General features: G+C 37.8%; 1 protein-coding gene across 7 annotated transcripts in view; it reads right to left on the reverse strand.

Moving 5' to 3' along the window:
* Positions 1–6,770: 6,770 nt before the first annotated feature.
* The window catches only part of USP32 (ubiquitin specific peptidase 32), a 73,974-nt gene continuing 57,472 nt past the window's right edge, over positions 6,771–23,272 (reverse strand). For 6 of the 7 annotated variants that reach the window (XM_030472780.1, XM_030472781.1, XM_030472779.1 and 3 more), the window contains 18 exons: positions 22,718–22,872; positions 21,933–22,014; positions 20,759–20,833; positions 20,009–20,147; positions 19,623–19,728; positions 18,795–18,968; positions 18,105–18,279; positions 17,308–17,459; positions 16,457–16,568; positions 15,682–15,893; positions 14,073–14,257; positions 13,583–13,669; positions 12,693–12,813; positions 11,833–12,024; positions 10,941–11,232; positions 10,126–10,559; positions 9,690–9,782; positions 6,771–9,165 (listed from right to left, as the gene is read on the reverse strand). In XM_030472780.1, coding sequence (XP_030328640.1) covers positions 8,992–9,165; positions 9,690–9,782; positions 10,126–10,559; positions 10,941–11,232; positions 11,833–12,024; positions 12,693–12,813; positions 13,583–13,669; positions 14,073–14,257; positions 15,682–15,893; positions 16,457–16,568; positions 17,308–17,459; positions 18,105–18,279; positions 18,795–18,968; positions 19,623–19,728; positions 20,009–20,147; positions 20,759–20,833; positions 21,933–22,014; positions 22,718–22,872 — 2,960 coding nt within the window. In that variant the 3' untranslated portion in view covers positions 6,771–8,991. Of the gene's footprint in view, positions 9,166–9,689; positions 9,783–10,125; positions 10,560–10,940; positions 11,233–11,804; positions 12,025–12,692; positions 12,814–13,582; positions 13,670–14,072; positions 14,258–15,681; positions 15,894–16,456; positions 16,569–17,307; positions 17,460–18,104; positions 18,280–18,794; positions 18,969–19,622; positions 19,729–20,008; positions 20,148–20,758; positions 20,834–21,932; positions 22,015–22,717; positions 22,873–23,272 lie in introns of those variants that run through there. The other variant, XM_030472784.1, reaches the window with a different exon arrangement.

The following is a 23,272-nucleotide window of genomic DNA, read 5'->3' on the forward strand; positions in this document are numbered from 1 at the left end:
GATCCTGTTCCTGGCTCTAAAGCAGCAGCTTTCCTTTGTTGTTATCCAGTTCTTAACTAATGCGCACTCTTCACTTTTCCTGCAGTTTCTCATTGGGAGGCCAGGGTTTATTTATAATACATATAAATATTTTCTCCTACAAAATGCTGCATTAAGTGGAGGGACAACTTTTAATCTGCAAACCACCTCAGCCACTTTATGCTGAACATAAAGGCAACTTTATATGAATACTATGCTTTCTAGATCACATTTCAGCAAATTTTAAACAAGATTACCCACATACCCAGAGCTACTGAGATACCGGCCAAATGTCTCTTTGATGTTAAGATTGAGTTAAGGCTGTTGCCTCAAAACTATTTCTTTAGCTCCAAACCTAGCCAGCACGCAAGCCCCCACCTTTCCAATTAGTTCATCAGTTTCTTTCTGCTACCCCAGTTTGGCCAAAAAACTTCTCAAATGGTTGGTGTAAATACAATATAAGTTGCAAGATGCTTTCAGGAAATAAAAAGCTAGAGAAGAGTCAGTAAGAAAATCCGCATCTGCAGACAGGATCTGAAAGTCCAGATAAGATACCTGCCTGTGAGAGAATACTGACAAACCAAAGGTATTTCAGAAAAGAAAATGTATTTGTTTAACTTTTTTATTTATTAAATTGATATATTTTTTAATCCACTGTATCTGCAAGCATTAGGACATGCCCAAATTCAGTGATGACACTGCTTTTAGCGGAAGGCTGGACTGGATCACCTCTTGAAGTTCTTTCCAACCTGAATGATTTTATGATTCAATAGTTCTATACAAAATTATACACCCTGATATTATTAATTTCTATTAAGTCTGTGTTACACTCTGTAGAAAAGGCAGATGGTATAAAACAACTCCGATCCCTTCAGTTTGAGTAAAAGGGAAATGTATCTGTTTCTTTCATGAGAGAAAATGCCATCTGCCCTGGTGAGGCTCCCAAAAGCTCCCCATGCTTCTCGCTTTCTAAACAGCACAATATTTCAGCATGTGACACAGAATTGAGAAACAACTCACTGAGAAGTGTCGAGAGCAGTTCGGATATACTCTTTCCAAAATCCAGAAAGCACTGTCATCACACACAAGAGCTCTATGAGCTCACCCCTTTGTACTCTGCGCCCGATAAAAATCTAATGCTGAAAAGAACACCATCAGCAGTACTAAGATAAATAATAATTGCTGAATGCAGTAGAAGAGGTCCTGTATTTTCAGGGAACAGACAAACACTTTAACATAAGCTGTGAAGCATCTGCTGCTATATTGATTTTTTCAGGGGATGGACCTACACTAATTCTGATAAACAGAAGCAGCGCGTGACCTGCCAAGGGATATCTGTTTGCACTCTAGTCATGACTGTTAAATATAGTGTTAAAAGCTGGAAGGCTTTTGAAGGTTCAGTAAGTCAGGTAATGTGGGAGAGGAGATTCAGCTGGCTTAGCTCTGGTTTTACACTTTCATATTGACGAGAGACATGAACAGACGCAGCCATCACTGAGGTGACGGTTTATGGCTAAAGACCAAGGAGAACATCAGAATCTGAGAGTTTACAAGACCCGCGGGTAGATGTCATACTGCACTACAAGCCAGAAAAACCACACACGGGTCCTTGAAACCATGGGATCCTTCACCTCTCCCCAGACACTGACAGGACAGTCAGGAATGACTTTGATGGAAGCCTGCGCACTGGTAATTGTACTGGTAACAGAAGGCAGGATGGCAGCTTCAAGTCCATCAAAAGGAAGCACTGAACTGTTAGAGACCTGTCTCTAACTGAGGGAATTACCCTCTATCAAAAGTAAAGCCGTGTTTTGCCATTATTTCTCCTGTTTTCTACACCAGCAATGAACAGCGAGCGCCTGCTGGATGTGCCTTTGTATGAATGGATGTTCTTTTTGTACTTGTTTATCTTTTTTTAAGTCTTAAAATGAGCATCCATCCATGCTTTTGTTGTCTCTGCACTTCTCACAAGCTTGAGCAAACACAGGAAAGCAGCTTGGGTTGGTTTTATCCCCATGCCTGTTCTGCGGACATCACCACGCCACCACCACATGAGATGCAAATACTGCCAGTAACCAATTGCATTAAAGCACAACGATTAATTGAGGTAGGAATTTTCCTTGTGATTTGCAGTCTTGAGGTAATTTTTCATGAAATCTGAATAAAAAACACTAAACTTGATTTTCCAGTATCCTTCCAACTATGCCTTTAGGTGAACAATCACATGAGCCTACGACATGTCCTACTGGTGCTCTGATGTCCTGCTCCATTATCTTTCCTCAGAGCCTACTGGTTCTGTTTGCCCAGAGTAAAGCACTGAATTCCAGAAGGTAGGAAAACTGCTAAAGTTGGTCTCACTGATAATGATTATTTAATCCCCAAAAGGCAAGAATCTTGAGTTTGTGCGTCTACATGATAAAAGAGCCAGGATGTCACCCATCTGTTTGAGTTTCTTTGTGAGCTAGCAAGACTCATGAAGTGAGCAACTATCACAATTGGGAGCAGCATTTCTAAATTCCACAAATATGCTCAAAATTTTTGATTTCTATTAAAACCAGAAGCACCCTTAATATATTTTCAAGTTTGCGTCTGATTTTGCTAAAAGGACCTTATCAAACATCGGTTTTAATTTTCACAAACAGGAAATCTTTTACACATGAACAAGGAAGGCGGAGGCTTGTCCCAAACAAAAGGCACAATTTTCCAAGCTTCTATCAGGTTTTTATTTTCCTGAAACCATAAATCAGCAAGCATGGATGCCTGCATTTTACTAACTTCGTGCTTCAATTTACTGGACCTAAGGGAAAAATGTAACAAAAGCTGCAATTAATACAGACGCTGATCCTCCGGGCCCTCGGCCAGCCGGGGCAGCCGTGCCTGCAGCCCATGTGCTTTCTCAGGACGCTTAATGGCCTTGATCTGTAGATAACGGATAAATCTATGATACAGAGAAAAGCAGTGATGCAATCTCCTGTGCCAGCTAAAGGGAGAGTAGGGAACAAGAAGATACACTCTGGCCATAACCAGCAACCCCAGAACAGATGCGAACAATAGGATGAAGATGAAAAACACTTCTGGAGTTGGGCTTTTAAGATTTCAAGGGAAGTGAGAGTGGTCAACTTCTTTTGGAAGCAGGGCACTGGCAGGAGGTGGTGTAGCCGTGCTTCCTGTCATGCTGGGGGAAATAAGAGGGTTTTGCATAGAAAGGTACTTTCCTCCTCTCTTCCAGGAGAAAAGCCAAAACCCATTCAGTTGACGGACTTTACTCAAGGTTTAAAGAAAGGCTACCTACCTACCTACCTTTGAGCGTAGGCCATGTATTTTTAATACTTCTGACACACATAAAGGTATGTGGCCAAGTTTCCAGCACAACTCATTCACAACTGCTCCTATCTTACAAAACAGGCTCCACAAATTTCAGAGTCTCCTCATCTAAGACTTGCGCAGTTTTGATCTGGGAAGTAAAAGGCATTCAACAGCAGAAAATGGCTGCAATTTTTTTTGGCAGTGATATGATCCTTCATCTATTTAATGGCCCTTGGCACACTTCTGAAGCAATAAACACTTTACTACTGAAAACAGCACTTATGAACGTGTTTGGCAACTGTAATTTCTGATTTCTTAAAATTGCACTTTTAATACCTAAAAGCCTCAACAGAGGAAAATCATGATAGGAACAACTATAGATCATATTATAGAATCATAGAATGGTTAGGGTTGGAAAGGACCTTAAGATCGTCTAGTTCCAACCCTACTTAAACAACACTGTGGAATTTTCACACTTGTGAAGAATGATCACTGTGAATGCTCTGAGAATTTATGGCTAGATAGTAAAGATGATGTGTTGAGCACGTGTCCTCATTTAATGCTGCACGACTGCTCCAATTGCAGCTGACAAGGATAGCAAGACATAGCTTCCTTTCCAAAGAATCACCCCTCGTGATACTGATGCATCCTCAATATTCATTTAGCATCTTCAAGGGCCATAAAATAAGAACAATAGTCCATTTCCAGCTAAACATAACCATACTGTTTTGGGAAACATTCAAAAAACAACCCCAAGTGATAGGTGGCTCCCGCCAGACCAGCTCTTACTGCGGGCTTTGGTCCAGTTGCCAACTCAACCAGATTCACTTCCTTTTTGGAAGAAAGCTTGTGACTGTACTTGCAGTAGGTCTCTCATAGTCAGTGTCTGCTCACAGGAAACGTCTCAACACCGTATACAATCAAGAGGAAAATACGTGAGCAAACACTCATAGACGAAAAGCAGCAGCAGGAATGTATCAGTACACCAAGACTGTACATAAAGTACCTTCGGATCCTTGTTTCAAAGGCATTGCTTCTGAGAGTAAAACCTTCAGTATGTAAGGGATCATTTCACTTTTGCAATGGATTGTTTTGCAAGAATAAGTGTCATTCTTGTTAACAGCAATAGCGAACAAGGGATTCAACTGAGAAAGTATCACTTACCTTTAGTAAACAATTGAAGAGTTTCAGATGAAAATGTAGTTGAGGTATGGTTTGCTTATCAGTTATTGGAGATACTGTTTTGCTTCCTTTACAGGAAGTCCACGAACCAACAATCCAGTAATTCACCTGCTGAAGTTCTATTTTCCTTCTAAACTGCAATCTACCTGCAAGTACACGTGCCCAAGTAGCAGCAGCAAGAACAATTCTGACCTCTGACTCCTGTATGCTTGTCTCCAAGCTGTTACTCCTCTAATGACTAAGATTTTGGCCTTGAACTTTCCAGTTTGTTAGCCTTACATCTTGCAGCAACTCGAACTTAGCAGTAGGATACATCTAAAATACACTGGCATGCATTAAAATAATAATCCACAAACACAAGCATCATGGATGAAATTATTCTAGGCGAAATCTCATATTCAACTTGGAGCAAAAAGGCCAAATAGAACATTCTCTTTCTTCCTTTCCTTTTTCAGTCTCAGCGTTATGACCTGACACATCCAGGGAGCGCTTCCTCTAGCAGTAACATATCAAATGAGCCAGATCTCCAGCAGAATTTGCCACGCTAAACTCAAAATGTATCATCCTGTGCAATATTTTCTAAGGACTTTTGGCCATTAGCATTAACCTCACAGATGTTTGGATTCAGGAAGCCTACCTTTCTAAAAAGCCACCGTTAAGTCTCTGTTTAATATGAAACTCCATCTTATTTCTGCAGGTGGTACTAGAAATTGGGCTTCAGGATGGCTTCAGGTTTTTTCTGTCTTTAAGAAAAGAAACCTAGTGGCACATTTGCCGTGACTTGTAAAGAAAAACAAAACGTAACCAAACACATTGCCCTCTGTCCTGACCACAGCCACAGTACAGGGAACTGCTGTGTGAACCGAGACGAGCTTCCAGCAGTCAGATGGAGCAGATGACCTCCTTTTCTCCAGCCCAAGTCATTCCGTGATTTTACAGACTTAACAGGTTACAAAACACCACTGGAGGAAGTGATGACTGCCTGTGCCACAGCATGTGGCTCTTCCTTCAGCTACAGGGAGGAATTTTCTTTGCTGCGCAGCAGTTTCATTCTCCACCTGTGCAAACTGCAATCTGGAGAGGAGTAGGCATCTGCACTGAGGCAGGACACACACATTATTTCTTGGCCTGTTCTTGTGAACTGCCTTTATTTTAACTTGCATCTTTCCTTGTGCGTCTGTGTCTTGTATGAATCATATATCGAGAGAACTGTTTTTATCTCACAAAACCAGATATCCTGCTTGACCTAAAATGCCTACTGATCAATTACACAAGCACAATCAAATGCCTACATGCAGAATTGCTAAGTGTCATTTAATTCAGACTTGTTTACACACGAAAAATTTTAACTTCAGACACTGTTCCTCCTGGTGAGGCAAATCCCTGTGTGTCACTGCAGATAGAATGAGAAAATAACACAAAGTTTTTTCATAGGAGTGCATTATGAAACATGAGTTCAGGTTTCTGGTCACAGAGTGGAGCAGGCAGGCAGTGCTGCACTGACCCGGGTCCAGGCGAGAGCAGTTCAGCACATGCCATTAAAAGGTTCTCATCAAACTCTCCAACGATGGAATCTGATTTTCTCATCATCCCATTATTTCTGGGACATTCTGAAGAAAAACTTTGTTATACCTAATTCCTGTTAAACTCCAAAGGAGCCTTATTTACCACAGCATGAGAACCTGGAATGAAATTATTACAGCTCAAATTTTAATTGTCCAAGTACACATCAAAAAATTAAGGAATTAAATATATAAAGAGACATTTCATTTTTTTCCCCACTTTAATAACCTGCAGAAGGATTCTCAAGGACAGGTAAGAAGGAATCTGATGCGCAGCCAGTGTGCTTCTAAGTTATCACTGATCTCACTTCAGATCTATGAGAATTACGCCACGGAAAAATGTGAGAACCACTGACTTAATGTGCTTTAGTGCACTAGTTCTTCCGACTTGTAAGAAGGAAGGTCTCATTCTCTCTCATGTATATAGGCACGTATTTTAAATGATTAAATGGATTAATTCTTTAAAATAAGAACAGAATGTTCTCAAAAGGAAAACTAAAATAACTAAACCCAAAACTTAGAGGAGTTGAACTATCTTGGTAACTCAGAACTAAGTGCTATGCTGGATAAACTGCAAAGAATTGCTCTATGCCTACTCACACGTTTCAGTTTTTTGGATTGACAAATACATTTAAGCTTAATGAAAACAGTACAGCAACTTCAAAGCAGGAAAATAGCTCTTAAAAATCATCTGACAAGAAGTGACACTTCATCTGCATCCACAGTATTTAATTTGTTTGAATAATATAGTTACAGATAAACAGGTTCACTCCATATACAATTACCGATACCTTTTTTTAATACAGTTCATATTCCAGTACATCAACACTATTTTATTTACAAGGTATTTATGTACATTAACATCTTTCTAAAGTCAGTGCATTGTCAATAAGTTTTATACAATAATTTACAAAGTGAATGTAGTTAATAGTTAACTTAATAAATTTACTACTAATTCATGAATTAATTTAATTTAAAAAATTAATTACAACCAATGTAACAAACACAGAAGATCAAATAACATTAGTAGATTGTGCTACCTGCTTAAATAAAACATTTTAAAGTAAATCAGTTGAAAATCTTTCACTTTTCATGGAGTTTGCGGAGGGAGGAGTAGACAGACGGGTACTGAAAAAGCTTCTAACCTAGAAATTCACAAGTCATGTTTGCTTGTCTTCAACCTCAATGTTTAGACCACTTTAAAGATAAAAGACCATATAGAATAGGGAGCAACACTTTACAAGAAAGACAATACTTATTTTGGAACTGGTCTGCTGTCCTTAAGGAGGCATGACCTCCAAGGAAGGCAGGGAGGTGTTTGCCCGACTGAAGACAGCAAGATCAGTTGGTATCATTTCTTAAATGGATAAAACTCAGAGCTTTCTGGAAATTATAAACTTACTGGTAGGTTTGGCATTCCTGTAAAACACATTAAAATGAATCCAAACATTTATTTCAGATCAACCGTGTAAGTATCAATGTTGTTAGTGAAGATACAAAATCTAAAGAATTTGGGAGATGATATATGACAGAATTAGTAAGCTGCTTAGACTCAGCTGAAGAACAGAAGGCCAAAAGAGTGAAACGTTTATCTTCATTCAGATATGCAAACGATTTAACACTGAAAATGTTTAAAGAAATGCCTACTCAAAAAACAACCATCTTTCTTCCAGTCTCTGCTAAGACTCAGTCATGCTTTCCTTCATGCAATAAGCCCGTTGACTTAAAGGAGCATGTTGCAAGGGCACGGAAAGCAATTCTGGTTTCACTGCAAGTATATGCATAACCTCTTGCAAAAAAAGAAAATTTGAAAAGGCAACCAAATTTTGACAAAAAAGAAAACTCCATAAAATTATGAAACCAAGAAAGAAAATCCATCCATGAATGCTACGACAGCTACCTGACAGCCACAGCTTCTTATCTGTTTGAAATACACAGTGGATAATTCACAGCCATTCACTCCAGAGCCCTTACAACAACAAAAACAAACTATGTTTTTGAATTTAATTATACGAATCTTTAAAAGTGCAAATTTAAAAGCAACACCAGTCATGAAACATAAGCTCAAGCATCTCTTTCCTTCCAAAAGCTGGGAACGTTCTGTGCAATGTGCACATTTTAAGACGCCACGCGTGTAATCGCAACTACTCTCTCCAACCTGAAGTTTCTTCTTGAGGCATCTCAAGAGTTTGAGATGGCACTCTCCAGGCAGAAAAGCCATTCCTGAAACATGTTGATCTGCACAGCCAATATGTGGAGAAAAGACAATTATAATAAACCATTCAAGTGAGGAAATTAATCTCTTCTCAAATTACAATTTGGTTGTGCTCCCAACATACAGAAAGAAAGCAACTGACACACATTAGTGGCGGCAAAACTGGAAACTTCTCTTACTCTTGATGATAATCCTTCATGTTTGTGCACTTTTCATTCTCTTGCTTTCCCTGTTTTGCCAATAAAATGCAATAAAACTGCAGGAAAAAGGAGGTAGCAATATCATGTTGTCCAAAGACAACACTACAATTTTTTTCCCCATTATCTTAAACCTAAAGAGAGCCTTGGGGGTTTGTTAGAACAGTTGGTAAACTCTACACTACTTTGTTTAGCTCTTATTTGGACTGTTTAATTTAGCTCTTATTTGGTCCTAGGTGGCTTTTCTCAAACCATTTTACTTAAAGGCCAATGGCAGTCTCAGCCTGATGTCTAACATCAGAAATGTTTAGAGCATGTAGTGAGATAACAGAACAAAACAATACTATCTTTATATTAACTGCTATTTAATTAGGGTTTTCTTCTTGTGCTTTCAGGTCACAGGGTACAATAACTACACTTACGTTATCTGGTTCAACAACATTTTCACCAAATGTAAGTTTCAGGATGTTTTCCCTCACATTCTCAGAACAGTCCATGGAAGATCACTTGCTTACTGTAAAACACAGTACTTCTTATAATCGGACTCAAAATCTTCGTCCATGCTGCTCGTGTCTGCCATCTTTTTGCCGTCTATCTTTGGCAGAAATTGTGCATAGTCTACCCCCTGCTGCTCATAGAAAAGAATGTAGGCAGAGTCAGTGTCGATTTCATCGGGATGCAATTCCTGAGAGAGAGAAAGGCATGCTCTGAAATATGCAGAGGGACAATTGCTTTACTGTCACTGAACTTAAAATACACCCAATTGCCCTAGAAACCATATTTTTAACTGGCTATTTACAACAAGAGGAAATCCATTTTCCTTCTCCCTTATTAGAGTTATCAGGCTCCATTATTTACTTGAAAAATGTGACAAATTTTATAGTGAGAACTGGAAATACTTAGAAATATCGGAACTTAATTATTCAGTAATTGAATACAAAACTGCCAGCATCATGAAGAAGTATTCTTGGCCTTCCATTTTTAGTAAGCTTTCCATCAGTGTACAAAATAAGCATCTTCCCTTAACCATGGCAGCAGCTGATGAACAGATGTTAACTTGGAGAAAAAAAAAAATCTCATGTACAGTTTCAGTTAATTTTCATATTAATCTGATGTGACTTTCGAGATGCTCCTGATTGCAAAGAACAGCCCTCACCAAATGTAAATTTCTTTGGCTCTAGGTAACCAAGACAAGAAGAAATGATTTACCTTACAGCTACTGTCATTGTAGCAGTACCACTTGTTGTTCGGGTTTTTGGCATACGTGACATAATGACCCCCTCCCATAATTCCTGAATGGCACTGAGGAAGATGAAAAACAGAAGAAATTCTGGGTCAAACATCAACCCCCAGAATTCACAGAATAAATGATTCACAAATTCATGATCTTTAAGTGAGTGACAACAGTTCATGACAATCTATACATCTGGAGCTGACAAACTTTATACACCCAAGCAGAAAAACCATTGTGCAGAGATACAGTTGTACTCAGTTTTATGACAGATTTATTTTGCTGACAATGCCTCTACTTTGTTTTCCTCCTCAACAGATCTCTACTTTCTGTGATGAAAATAATGGAGTAAATGACTTACTCAAACCAATGCCACATGAAGATAGTTTACCTGCATAAAAGAAGTCAACTTACCGAAATTGCATATAGATTGTAAATAGGGTTAACACACACTTCTTCTCTTTGGTCATCTGTAATATCATCCTCGCTGTGGTTATCAATTTGACCATTGATGCTGCCATTACTATATGCATTCTGCTCACAGATGTATCCGTTGGCTAGAGTCATCTCATTGTCCTGAGCAGTATACAGTTCACTCTGGCTACCACCCAAAATACGCCCTCTAGTAAGAGCATCACCTTGATCAGAAGTAAATCTCTGTTCCTGGTCAGTACCGTTCTCTTTACTTGCATCCAGATTTTCTTTGCTACTTGACAGTTTGTTTTTACCCAGTTGTGGCAGCCGCAGACGCCCTTTACCCCTTCCTAAAGTCCTTGGGCTACTATTTGGGCTACTGTTTTTACTTGAAGGACAGCTGGTTCCACTTTTCCTCCCCAAGGATGGAGATGCTAAAACAGAAAACATGTGGACTACTAAGATAAGGTAGGGTTTTTTTGGAGTGTTTTTTTTTGAACAACCAAACATTGAAAACCACTGTTTCACTACAACTAATGAGTAGTATATAAAAGTAAAACTGTCTTTGCACACACATACACCTATAAACTGAAATTTAACTCTTTTAAGAAGCACATTCCTCACCACTTACAAAAGCAGACAGGCCTAATATCTGTTGTGACTGATTAAATTTCCAGGGAAAAACTCAACAGAAATGAGTGTTTCAAAGTAAAACGTAGTGCTTTGGCCAATGAAACATTAAAATTTTGTTCATAATATAATTCCTCCCCACCACATATTAGTACTGACTGGCATTTTCCCTAATTATTACCTACCTTTGATATTATTCAAGACAGTAGTGTTCAGGGAGGACGGACTTCTGTTGAGTACATCTCCTTCTCCCGGTGTGTAAGTGATCTGCAGATCTGTTTTCTTGGCCTCCCCCTGGAGAGTCCGTGGTTCCGGAAGGCTGTCAACCTGGAGCGTTAGCTGCTTCCTTTGAAAATGACTTGGATCCCTTTGTACCAAAAAGGCACTTGGGTCAAAGCTTTCTCTGGGAAATTTAACAATTTTCTGAGACTTTATCCAGCGGCCATTTACGAACTGAAATCTTTTCAGGTGAATGATCTACGAAGAAACACATTAGAGAAAATTAAAGGAGGATAATTACATCACAGTGAGTAATTCCACTGTTTAAAAACAGTGTTTTTACAAAACATAAATTTTATCGTGTGCTAATAAAACCCAGTAAGCATTGCTGCATCTGACAGTTTGCATTTTGGGACCCAGTGGTAATATAAGGAACTAATATTTTCATGGGGAAATTATGAAAAAGGTTGATACAATTCAATGATCAACACTGTGGGTTTTGAGTAACCTACCAAATTTGAAAAGCAACAAATGCAGGGCTTACGCAACTAGACAGAAGATCATGTTACTGAAAACACTGCCTAAGCATGAATTTTATGTCAGAACAGATGACACTGAATGCAAAACATCACCATTTCCTGCAATCTATCTAAATTTTCAATCTAAAAAGATTCAAAAGGATTTGAGATGCGTTTTATTTGCCTGCATTACAGAAATGCATGATGCAAAGTCAATGCCCCTCATGAGACTGGGAACAAAAGCTAATCTTCTTATTCAGAGCAAGGGGACATACTGAGCAATTTGTGATCAATGCACTTTGGTTTGGTTGCTGTAGAGGAAAATTATGCAAGATCATACCAAAATAGGGGGAAGTCTCCAAAGATCCAGTTTTTTGGTGGCCAAACAATGGGTCTTGCATTTGGAACAGTAGTACATCTCATCCTCTCCCAGTTCTTCCTCACTGGTGAAGGCTCTAAGACAGCTATCCAGATTGATAGGCTCTGCTTGAGCTCGTCGGCTTTGCTCAACACTTTCATGTTCTTCTACAATCTAAAGTGAGATAAAACTCTATCTGACTTGGAAACACATACAAACTGCTCAGAGGAAGGCTCTATTCACAGTATCATAAAACTAACATCATATAGTTATTTAAGATTAAAGATAAAAACTAGATGCCCTGAGCTTTAGCATTTTATTTCAATTAAGAGGAGGCGGACATACAAATACCACATTGTACTTATTCTTGGGTTCTGCTTACAAAATTATCCATAAAGCACAAGTTTATAGATTCAACTCAAGTTTGAACAGATTCTAGATTATTTCTGCTACAGGCTTACCTTTAGATATGCTTTGTTGACTCAAAGAGGAAACAGGTTTACTCACATGCATAACTGGTTCATAGCACTGGTGTGCTTAGAAAACGTATCACATTAACATACTTTGTAATATATCGTGAAGGCTAGATCAAAAGCAGCTCACAACAGATAGAAAATACACTGCTGTGGTTTCTTAAAAGCTTCCCTTCCACATTATGGTCACATAAGAGGTCTAACATTAAGACATTAATTTATCCAGAATATACTATTCGATGGTTACTGACTTCAGTTTAACAGAAAATGGACAAAAGAAGCACCAAATGAAACAAAACCAAAAATGGTGAAATGGGTTGTGTTTCAGAACTATGAACAAACAGCAAAGGGTTTACATGGCAATTTTACCCGTTCTTGCGACGTTTGGTAGCGCAGATGGAGTGCTGTTGGATCCCAGTCTACAGCAATATAAGCATTCCCAACACAAGCTCTATCTTCTGTGCACTCAATTTTACAGCCACGGCAAAATCTAAACCAAGAAGTTCAATAGTTATGGGACAGTTTATATACCACAAGTTTTACATTACTCCGCGCTCTAATTCTGTTCCTTATTCTATTATCAAAGTCTCAAGCCTTGCTTTCAGTGCAAAAGAGAGGCATTTCTATAAAATAATCAGTGTCAGTTTGCTATTTTACTGCAAAACCTTCATAGAGATGAGAAATGGAAGCTGTCTACCGGTGTATAATGCTGGCAAAGCTTACCTGTGACACAAAAGAACTACATGATAGCTAATGTAAAGCTGTGAGTATGTGGTCTGAATACCTTCCAGCAAGGGTCTGGAATTTTCATTAGTATGTTTTTATTTAGGGAAAATTCCAAGCCTGCTTTCAGAGTGAATTTCTTATCGTCTAGTTTAGTTCTTACTCTTCAAATGGCACAGGAACTAGTCAGGGTAGATGATTTGCATCTAAAAGTTTGAGTTTGCATGAAATGCCCACAAATCTTCCAAATATGTGCACATATGTGCCTGCATATATACACATATGCTCAGAGAATATTGTAAGGGGTTAAGAGTTTTTGATAATCTCAAGTCTGTGTCCTAATTTAAAGTTTCTGTGTCAGCAGAGCTTTCAGCTCTCCAAGTCATAAAAAGGTATTGCCATGTGAGCTTTGGTTAAATTAGATGCCAGATTCTTGTTGTTCAGTATCGCTTCTGAAATGTATCATGAATCCATTACCATAAGTCACCTTTCTGCTGGAGTGATCCCCTTTCTTGAATCTAAAAAGGACAATTTACCTGTACCAAGGACACCAAGCACAAGAATTTCCATCCTTCTGAACTACCCTTAGGGTGAATGGATACTGGTACCCCATGCTATCATCACTGAAACAGAAGACAACACAACATGAAACATGAGCACTCACTCAGACTGCCGAACACCTTCCTTCACTGTGCTTGCTATGTTTACCCCCCCAATTATAATTTGTATTAATGAAGCTATTAAAACATGACTTGCGTTTATATTACCTAAATTTGTCAGATAGAATTAATTATCAGTCACTGGATGAGAATGCATCAACCAATTTGTGTAAAGCCAACTCCTGAGTGCAGCTACAGGTTATACTATATTTAACTGCAAATGCAGTTAAAGTATTAGAAGTTATTTTTAATGATTGCCATTATTATAAGAAGTCAAAACTAATAAAAATATAGTTTTACACCTTGTAAGCAAGTCCAAGCCACTGTATTATGCCATCCAAGGCAAAGACTGAGATGCCGAACTCACCAGTCTTGTGCATGATTACTGGCTTCCTGAGGCGGGAGAGGGCTGGCAAGCCTGGAAACCTGAATCCACACAGCATCATAGAGGTCTCTCTTCCGTGTATGAACTGTACAAGGAACAATTAGCGGCATTCCAAAGAGACTGGGACGATTCTTCTGAGATGACAGAAAATATAATTCTGTCCGCATCTGCATATGTGAAATAAAAGAATGACTCAGATGGAAGTATGCATTAACTCACGTTACCACCATTGCGAGGATGCTGACCTTGTTACTTAGTTCAGGCTTTGGCAATTAAAATAAACCATAAATTCTATCAACCATTTTTTCCCAATATGACTACTGCAAATTTTGCACACTGACTTGAAAACCTTTTTGTGTTTTATGATACTATGGCAATGTTATTTAGGCATTAGACCACATCAAACATAAATCTGTATTTCAACCATGTATGATATTTTTAATGTGTATTTCTTACTTTTCCTACCACATGGTAATACTGTAATGCAGACATGCACCTCATGATGCTAACACCTGTCTCAAAATGACCTCTACACTAGGCATGCTAATGCCTGCCAGAGAAAGAATACCTTTATGTCTAAAGGGGGCAGTTGTACAGAATTTATTCTAAGCAGACAAACTAACCTTCATGCTACATCTCCCATTTATAAGAAAGATTTAACACACTGACTTAACAACACAGGTACAGCCAACAGCTACTGCCCTGCACAAGATTTATACAACTAACCCTTTCTTTTGGTAAGATTTTGACAATGACAAGTGTGGATTCCTGGAATAGCTTCCACAAAGAACTTTTCCTAGTTTTTAAGCTGTATATTTAGCAGCTTGTAATGGCTCAGAAGTCTTATAGCAATCACTTGTGAGAGTCTGCAAAATCTGAATGAAGGTAACAGTGATAACAGTGGTTAGTGGCCAGTACTTGAGCGAATAAAGCAAAGAAACCTCACACAAACACACAGTGGAAAGGGAAGTTAAAGGCCTCCTGGGCAATATTATCCACCAGGCTCTAAATATCAGACTTTCAAGTGTGGACACAGTGCACACTTGACGTGTGGCTACTTGAGGTGTTCAGTCATCCAGCTTTGACATTTAGAGTTCAACTATACAGACGCTTTTATAAAGAGTAGTTCATGCCAACAGAATGACCCAGGAACGTCCTATATATCTTCACGTTGTTTCCATGTAAGAAACAAAGACTTCCACATAATGGATAAGAAATGCTTTCCTAGTAGCTCCTTTAATTAGAACTTTTTCTGCTCAAAGAGTCTGGAACATTTAATCAGGGAGTTAGCGAACGCCCAAGTATGCATCTCAGCATTAAAGAACTGGGAAGCATGCCAGTACTCAGGGAAGAAAAATACACCAACATTAGACATTATGATTTAAATTCACAAGAGTTGTGTTTCCATAGAACTGGGTGCTCACTTACGAGGGAAATGTACTCATGCTCTCTCTTCTTAAGAAATAAAGATTAATTCATCATATGGGCATTAAGAAAAAGCTTCGCTGGCTTTCCTTCAAAGTGTGTTAACGCCAGCAATTCATAACAAATGAATTAGCTATTAACCATTTACTAACCAACAGCTACTAACCATTTTTCTGTGGACTGCAATGATATACCCTGTACATGGACTATCAGAAAGCAAGGGCACGTGACCGTTGAGAGTCCAGTTGGCAAGGTTACGCTCCGTTCCACATGGCACTACAGTATTTGGCATTCCATTTGGAATTAGCGTTGGTTTAGGAATGTCCCCATTCATCATTATGTTGGGTGCTCCATTAGCTGAGGGTCCAGTTGAGACATCTGCAGACAGACAATTACATTCTCAATTATCTACAGTGACCAGAACTGATGATGTGATTTTTATCCTTTCAATTCTGTTAAATGCATTTCATGAAATATCTTCTACTCTCCTTAAGACCAACATCTAACCTTTTATTTGCCTACAACTCTGCAAAATCAGAGCATGCAAGAGCAAAGAGTACCCAAGGTGGTTATAACCCACAAACGAAACCACAAACAATAAAACCAGAACCAAAACTAGATACCATGCTTCCAATTTTTCACATGTTCAGCCTTGGAGCCAATCCACAAGTAACAAAATATTTTATGTGTTTCTTCTGTCTTTACCTAAAATAAGTATACAGTGATCTTCAGATCACTATCCTGGGCATGATTCTAAAAAGGATCTAGATAATGAGACTGCTCATAGCTTCTTTGTGGATCAGAATCCTTAATTTATTTGTCTTTTCTTTAATCCTCACTGTTTACTTAGTAATAAGAAGTATGGTTTTCTCCTGAATTTCTCCAGTACCTAAGCACAGCGCATTTAAAATGAACAGGAAAATGAGTATGTTTTCTTTTACCCGTCTGCACAGGACTTGATGCTGATGTAGGGGATCCTGGAATTGGTATTTCAAATGCACACAAAAACCCACTCACTGATAACCGGACTTTCTGGTTGTCTTGAGGGAAGTTCTGCAGTAAGAAAGAGTAAGTTAGTCAGACATGCATATACTTCTATCTGTGACTCTAAACATGTTTTGTTCTTTTGAAAACATCTATCAGTTCAGCTCTCCCCTCCCATCTGCTTTCTTATGCCTTTCTAGAATGAAAATAGGAAGCCAACAAGGAGACCCTTTGCAGATCTCTGCAGCAAGACCTGAGAGAGTTATGAACGGTTCTGTAACCAGACTGACAGCACCTAGTTACAAGCAGCTTTAATCCTATCCAATGACAGCAAAAAAACCCCTATATACACATACACACTACAGAGAACTAAGCCAGTCATTACTTATGCCTCTGACATGTTGGCAGTGTTTAAACTCATCACAGCACTCTAACTTGAGATTTATTACCACAAGATGATTTTATCCTTTTTTTCCCTAAAAATATCATTAGTAATCAACTTAATTAAACTTCTCCCAGCTTCTGCATTGCTATTAATTCTGTTTGCAAGTGGTTTATTTTGGTTCAGCTTACTTTGATTTTAAATCTATTCAAAGCAAGCCAAATTACAGTTTAAAAACAAAATCAAAGTTCATCTAGAGATATAATAAAGCTGACTTTTCATTCATACTTTTAGTTAAATCATTTCACAGTTATTGTAAGCAATGCTTAATGTCAAAAAGAATGAAGAATTATGCTACTGTACACAAATAACAAAGAAAAAGACCAAAAGTATGCTACTGCAATAACTACTTTTTTTTCTTCTTACCTTTATATTGGAGCTATGCACCTCTGCAAGTAGAATCTGTTCTGGTTTTAGCCCACAGAGTTCACTTAACTGCTTTTTCAAACCTGTATACTTTTCATCCATGTTTAATCTCAGGCCATATCGAACAGGAGTAGTACCATCTAATTTAATTACTTTAAAGGGCAAAAGAAACACACTGGTCAGCAAACCATGAAAGTTTTAATGAGAATAATACATTACAGCTACTTACTTCTTAGAAAGCACTTTCTGCCCCTGCTTGAAGATATGATTTTTTTTACCAGTCAATTTCCAAGGTCTGCAGACAAATGTCAGAAAATCTCTTGCTGCATAGGCAGTAGTAAATGGTTTCAAAATTTGGTTTCACTTTTTTAATCATCTTTCCTTTTGCCTCTTTTCCAACAATACATGGGGTTCTCCACAGTATAGTTCATGACCCATTAAGTATTTCTTGTTTTTACAGTCCCCCCAACCCTTCTTTTTCTCTCTAGGCAGATTTAGAACAACCACCTCAACACAGTGAACAGAAGGATATTTCTCAGAATCTCCATTTTCCATGTTTTTGTATTAAGTCCTGTAGTTAAGACTCAAAATGGGTTATCTATGCTCTGTTTTTAAAGGTTTTATTTTAGTTTAACTGTATTCCAGTCGAAATTATTTTATTCTGTTCTATTAAAATGGTTATACTATTTTCAAGCGTAAATACTAGCACTAAATTTAGATGTTTTATAGGTGTCCTACATATAAAATGTTTATCTTAGCAATGACAAGTTTATATGGACTTAAACACTACTACTCACCTGTAATTTCTAAGTGCATGTAGCTATCCATTGGCAAAGGCAAAGATAAAAAATTAAAAGGGTCAAATCTAACACTTATATGTCCACAAGTTTTACATTTTACTTGTGACTTCAGCTGCCCATGAAATAAATCTACAACAATTGATCTGTTTCTTCTCAGATGGTTTTCCCAGGCCTAAAATGAAGCACAAAAACCCAATACAAAGTTAGAAACTGAAGACTATTCGCTTGAACTACAGAAAGTAGGATAAGCTGGAAGACCTCCAAAGTTTCACTGGCCTATGGAAGTCAAATTATTTCCATAGAAGTTCTTTACCAATTTCTAAGAAATAGAAGTATTTAGTTTCAACATGAGTAAAGAAAAGTTATTTCAATTAACAAGTTATGACATAATTTAAAGTACTTCTGAAAGGATCATCAGGATCTTGAAATATTTTGATACTTCATAATTCTGACTTGTTCAAAATGATTGTAAATTATCATCTTTATATCTTTATTATAGTATTTAAAACTCATTTGCAGCTCAAAGGTGAAACTGACTCCTTAAATCACAGCTCTAACAAGTTACAAAGGATGGTATAGTCCTGACAGTATTGCACAGACAAGCCTCATCAGCAACTTAGCAGCATAGCACTATAAGAGGTGTGGGGGAAGCAAACAAATCCCAAACCCAACATTTTTAACTCATACCTCTGCTGCTACTTCCCAGTCTGGTCGACCATCACTGTCTTTCAGTTCAACATACGGCTTATCATGAACTCTGTTCAAATCCTCATGAAGACCATCCAAAAGAAAAGCCAAAAGCTCCTGTGAGTCTTGCTGTTGAAAGCCATTAAATCTCGGAGCATATTTTGCTATTGTCCACTAAAAAAAAAAAAAAGAAAAGCCAGAAAGTTATTTAACATCATGTGACAAAAGTTTTAACAATAGATCAGACTATTGTAGACAAGATGCGTGCTGCCTATGAGCACATATTCAATTGCCAAGAGTTAAAGGTAACACCCTATGATTTTGGAACAAAAGACCATTTACAGGCAAATGCATCATCTTTTGTCCCTAACAAGGGCTATAAAAGTCACATCTTACACCACAACCTCTGATTCATATCAGGTAACTCCTTTGATCTTACAACCACTGACCCATGATGATATTCCACAGAAAGGTGTGGTCCTGAGCACCAGGACTGATGAACCCTGGCCTCCTCCATGTGCGCATCTTACCGCTGCACAGACCCTTACTGAACACCTCCCCTGCAGTCCTTATGGGCAAAGAAACAAATTCTGTGACCTGTCCGAAGTAACATATGTGATCACTGACTGCCCAGGGTATATGATCGTTGGCTTCACAGCCACCTTCTAACATCTGAAATATGTCCAAGTTTCCTCTCCCTTCTCTAGAGCAGATAGACTGGAGGCCCAGAACCATTACAATACAGGTAACATCAATTAAAAGTTCATTACAAAATTTCTGAAGAAATTCTTGCTTTCTGCCTTTAAATAGGACACATTGCAGACTTACCCGCAGCTTTAATGGTGCTATATTCTTCTGAGTTCCACTCCACAGCTCCTGAACCAAATCCCCATAGCACTTGGCCATGTGTCCTTTCATTCCTATTGGATTTGTCCTAGAAATCATAAAGTAATTAATACCACACTAAAATTTAAACAAAGTTCAAGCATAGGGATAAATAAGGAAGTGCAAAGGCTTCTTGCTGAACTGTATCAACTCTCCCAGAAACAAACATTACATTTTCATGTATCTAATCAAGAATCTGCTGTAGAGCTGATGGTTGATAACACTGAATTTAAGGATTTATTCACACTGTCTACTTCTGAAAAGCTGAAACTCATTTTAAAGAAATGTTACAGCATTGAAAATGCCAATGGTCTCAAATAGAAAATTACCTGTTAAGTTCATAAAGATGTCTTCCTGAGATGAAATACCGTGTTAGAGGTTGCGTGTTACTGACACATTGGATACTGGAGTTCATGAAGCAAGTGTTACCCAGATTGCTTAATCCAGTAGCACCCTTTTCAGTAGGAACTGAGAAAAAGCAAACATAATTATAGCAATTGTGCAGATGGGAAAAATTCAAAATGGTCTATCAGTGAAGTGACGAATATGACCTTTTCACAGTAACTAATTCAATTTAACTTGCTCCCAATTATGAGACTACAGCCGCATAGATGCAACAAAGGACCAGCCTGTTCAAAATACCTGCTCTCTCAACTCCACTTAACAGAAATTGAAGTATTCTGTTCGATCTGATCCACTATGGCCACCAGTACAACCTATATGAACTATTTTCAGCTAAATAACTATGGTACTGAAATGTCTGGATTAATTTGTTAAAATCTTACCTTATTCCTTACCTTAAAAAAATCCTAGCTAATAAACACAAAATACAGAATTTGCTACATACCATTTGCTATACTGCATCTGAACATCTACATATTTATCTGCCTACACATCCAACCCTCCCACATTTCCAGCATCTCAGTTAATAAAACAGAAAGAACAAACAAAGCAGCACAGGCATAAAGGACCTCTTCCAATGTTAAGAGCACGTATATTAAAAAGAACTGCTTCAACGTAATATAGCCTCTTGGATTTTTCTTCTCATCATAATTCAATTACTATGCTGAAACACTTACCTTTGTGTCTGTCTATTTTACTGCTGTTTGCTATAAAAGACATCTCTTCTGGCCAGCTCATGTCTTTGTTTCGAACTAGAAAGAGATATGGCATAACGATTGGTTTAAATGGTTTGTTACTTACTCCAGAGAGCTCACACAGCTCAAGAGGCTGAACTCAATTTTTCTAATATTTAATACTTTGCTTATTTTCAGTTATTATTTTTGCTATTTTCATTTCAATGTTTCCAATCATTGTTGGAAATTGTTCTAATACTGCCATCATTCCAACAAAGCCACTCATGTCTTTAGAAAGCAGCCCTGAGATTTCTTTCCTGTCGGGTAATAAATTTTTCAGTACTTATTCTAATACTTAATAAGGATACCCCACTAAACAACTTGTACAGAAACGATGCAAGACCCAGATTTCTATATGGCCTCTGTGATATAAGGACAACAGTAAAGTGGATTATGTACGTACTCTTCTGTTTCTCGTGTTAAAAATTTAGGCGAAAAGGTCAAACCAGTTGAAAACTCAGCTGATTTGTCCACCCTGATACCTCTGACAAAGGCTTAATGTGTTTGTGACAGACAGCACCGCATCATAGCACACGGCAAGAGGATGTGAGACAAGAGACTGAAACAAGAAATGCTGAGATTGTTTACGATGCTTTTACACCACGACAAGTCAGGCAAGCAGTCAAGTCCAAATGTGTCAGGTTCTCTCCAGATGTGAAAATAAAAGCAGCTTGTAATGAAAATCTTAGAAATGAACCCAACATTGACTGACACATGCAGTTTTCTTCACCTTTTGCTTTGTAAGAATATGATCATGTAAATAACATAACCTGAACTCTTGCAAAATTAGTGAAAGAAGAATCAGGTAATGAAAAAGCCTCAGGTGCCTCACACTGCTTTTGTTAAATCTGGTATTTTAGTTATTACCGTGGTTTATTTTTTGTATTTCTTCGTGTATTTCTTTCAATACATACATATATAGACAGAGATCTATTTACACATACCCTTCCTTCCCAAAACATTTCCAAGATTAAAATATTTGGACACTAAGCCTGTATATTTGTGTACTTTGGGCAATTACAGAAATGGGTACTACACACAATTTATTAACCATATATATACTCATATAAAATTATAGTTTTTAGTGTGTAAACCAATTACAAGCCTTTTTTTATACCTTCTATTACTAAATGCTGCTCATCTTGAATTTTAAGATACTCCAGTCTGTGATCTTCATCATCCAGCAAAGTAAGATAGTTCTGCAGGAGAAAAAATACTTCATATAGTTACTGCTTCTAGATTTAAAATTCTCTGAGGATATTTTAATCTCAAAGTAGTGAAATTAAAAGAGTATTAACAATTTCTTCACAAAAGTGAGAACACCAGTTTCCTAATCATGTTCATTAAATAAGGACTTCACTGATCTCCAGAAGCACCTAGTTCAATGCTGTAATTTTATGTGGTATTTCTCTAGAATGGAGAGAATTACAGGCATGATTCCAAGGAATACATTCTGCTTGTTTATTGTGATTTGTTCACATACACATTTGAAAAAGATCCTGGATAGCTGCTGGCTTTTGTGCCAAGAGTAACCTACAGCATCATTCGTGTCAATGAAAGAGTATATTTTTCTTTCCATTTAAAACAGTTTCTATGAAACTTCATACCTTTTAGCCAATTGTTAAATACATGACAGGATAATTAAATGTTTACCAGGTTAAGAGGAAAACAAGAGATAAGTTTTCTGGGTCATTAACACCACTGCCTGGAGTGCACGAAAACCTCCAGAGAGCAAGTGCCAAGAATTTTCCAACCTGGGCAGTTAAACTGTAAAGCAAGCTACGTCCATAAATTTTTCCCTCCTCTGCATGTGTATATAATAGCTTCTAGAAAAGAGGAAGATATACAGTATCCAATAGCTGATTAAAAAGAAAAGGAAAAAGGACAGAAGACCGACGTTACCTCACTGTTGTATAACCAGAGGCGCATATCTTCCTCCTTTATACGTAACCTCTGGGAGAGATATTCGTGTATCTCTTTAATCGTCTGCATTCGACTAAAGCAGCCGGTGTAAGCCAACACTCTCTTTAAAGGAGCATTCGGTGAAGGTACATTACCTGGATTCACAATCATAAGAAAAGGGCAAAAGGTAACATATATACCCATAGGCCAGTTGAAATCAGATCGGTGACAACTTATACACTACATATACTAAAAGTACTTCTAGGTACGCTGTTCTACTGCTTTTGTTTATGGATAAAACGAGTTAGATTGAAAGCTATTTGTTACTAACCCTTTGAGACAACAAACTTACTATCACAAAGCAGATAAATTTACTTCCCTTCATACCAAAACCTATCAGAAAATTGCTCCCCTAAGGTTCTCATAGGAAATAATAATTTAAAAGAAGTTTTAAAATATGGGACTATTCTTTTTTTCTCTTCAGGACAGAGCATTAAATTTCAAGAGAATTTTCTTTGTGAGAGACCATTGTAAATAAAAAATGTCAAAAAAGAC

The sequence above is a fragment of the Strigops habroptila genome (assembly GCF_004027225.2).
Source record: "Strigops habroptila isolate Jane chromosome 13 unlocalized genomic scaffold, bStrHab1.2.pri S16, whole genome shotgun sequence".
NCBI lineage: Eukaryota > Metazoa > Chordata > Aves > Psittaciformes > Psittacidae > Strigops > Strigops habroptila.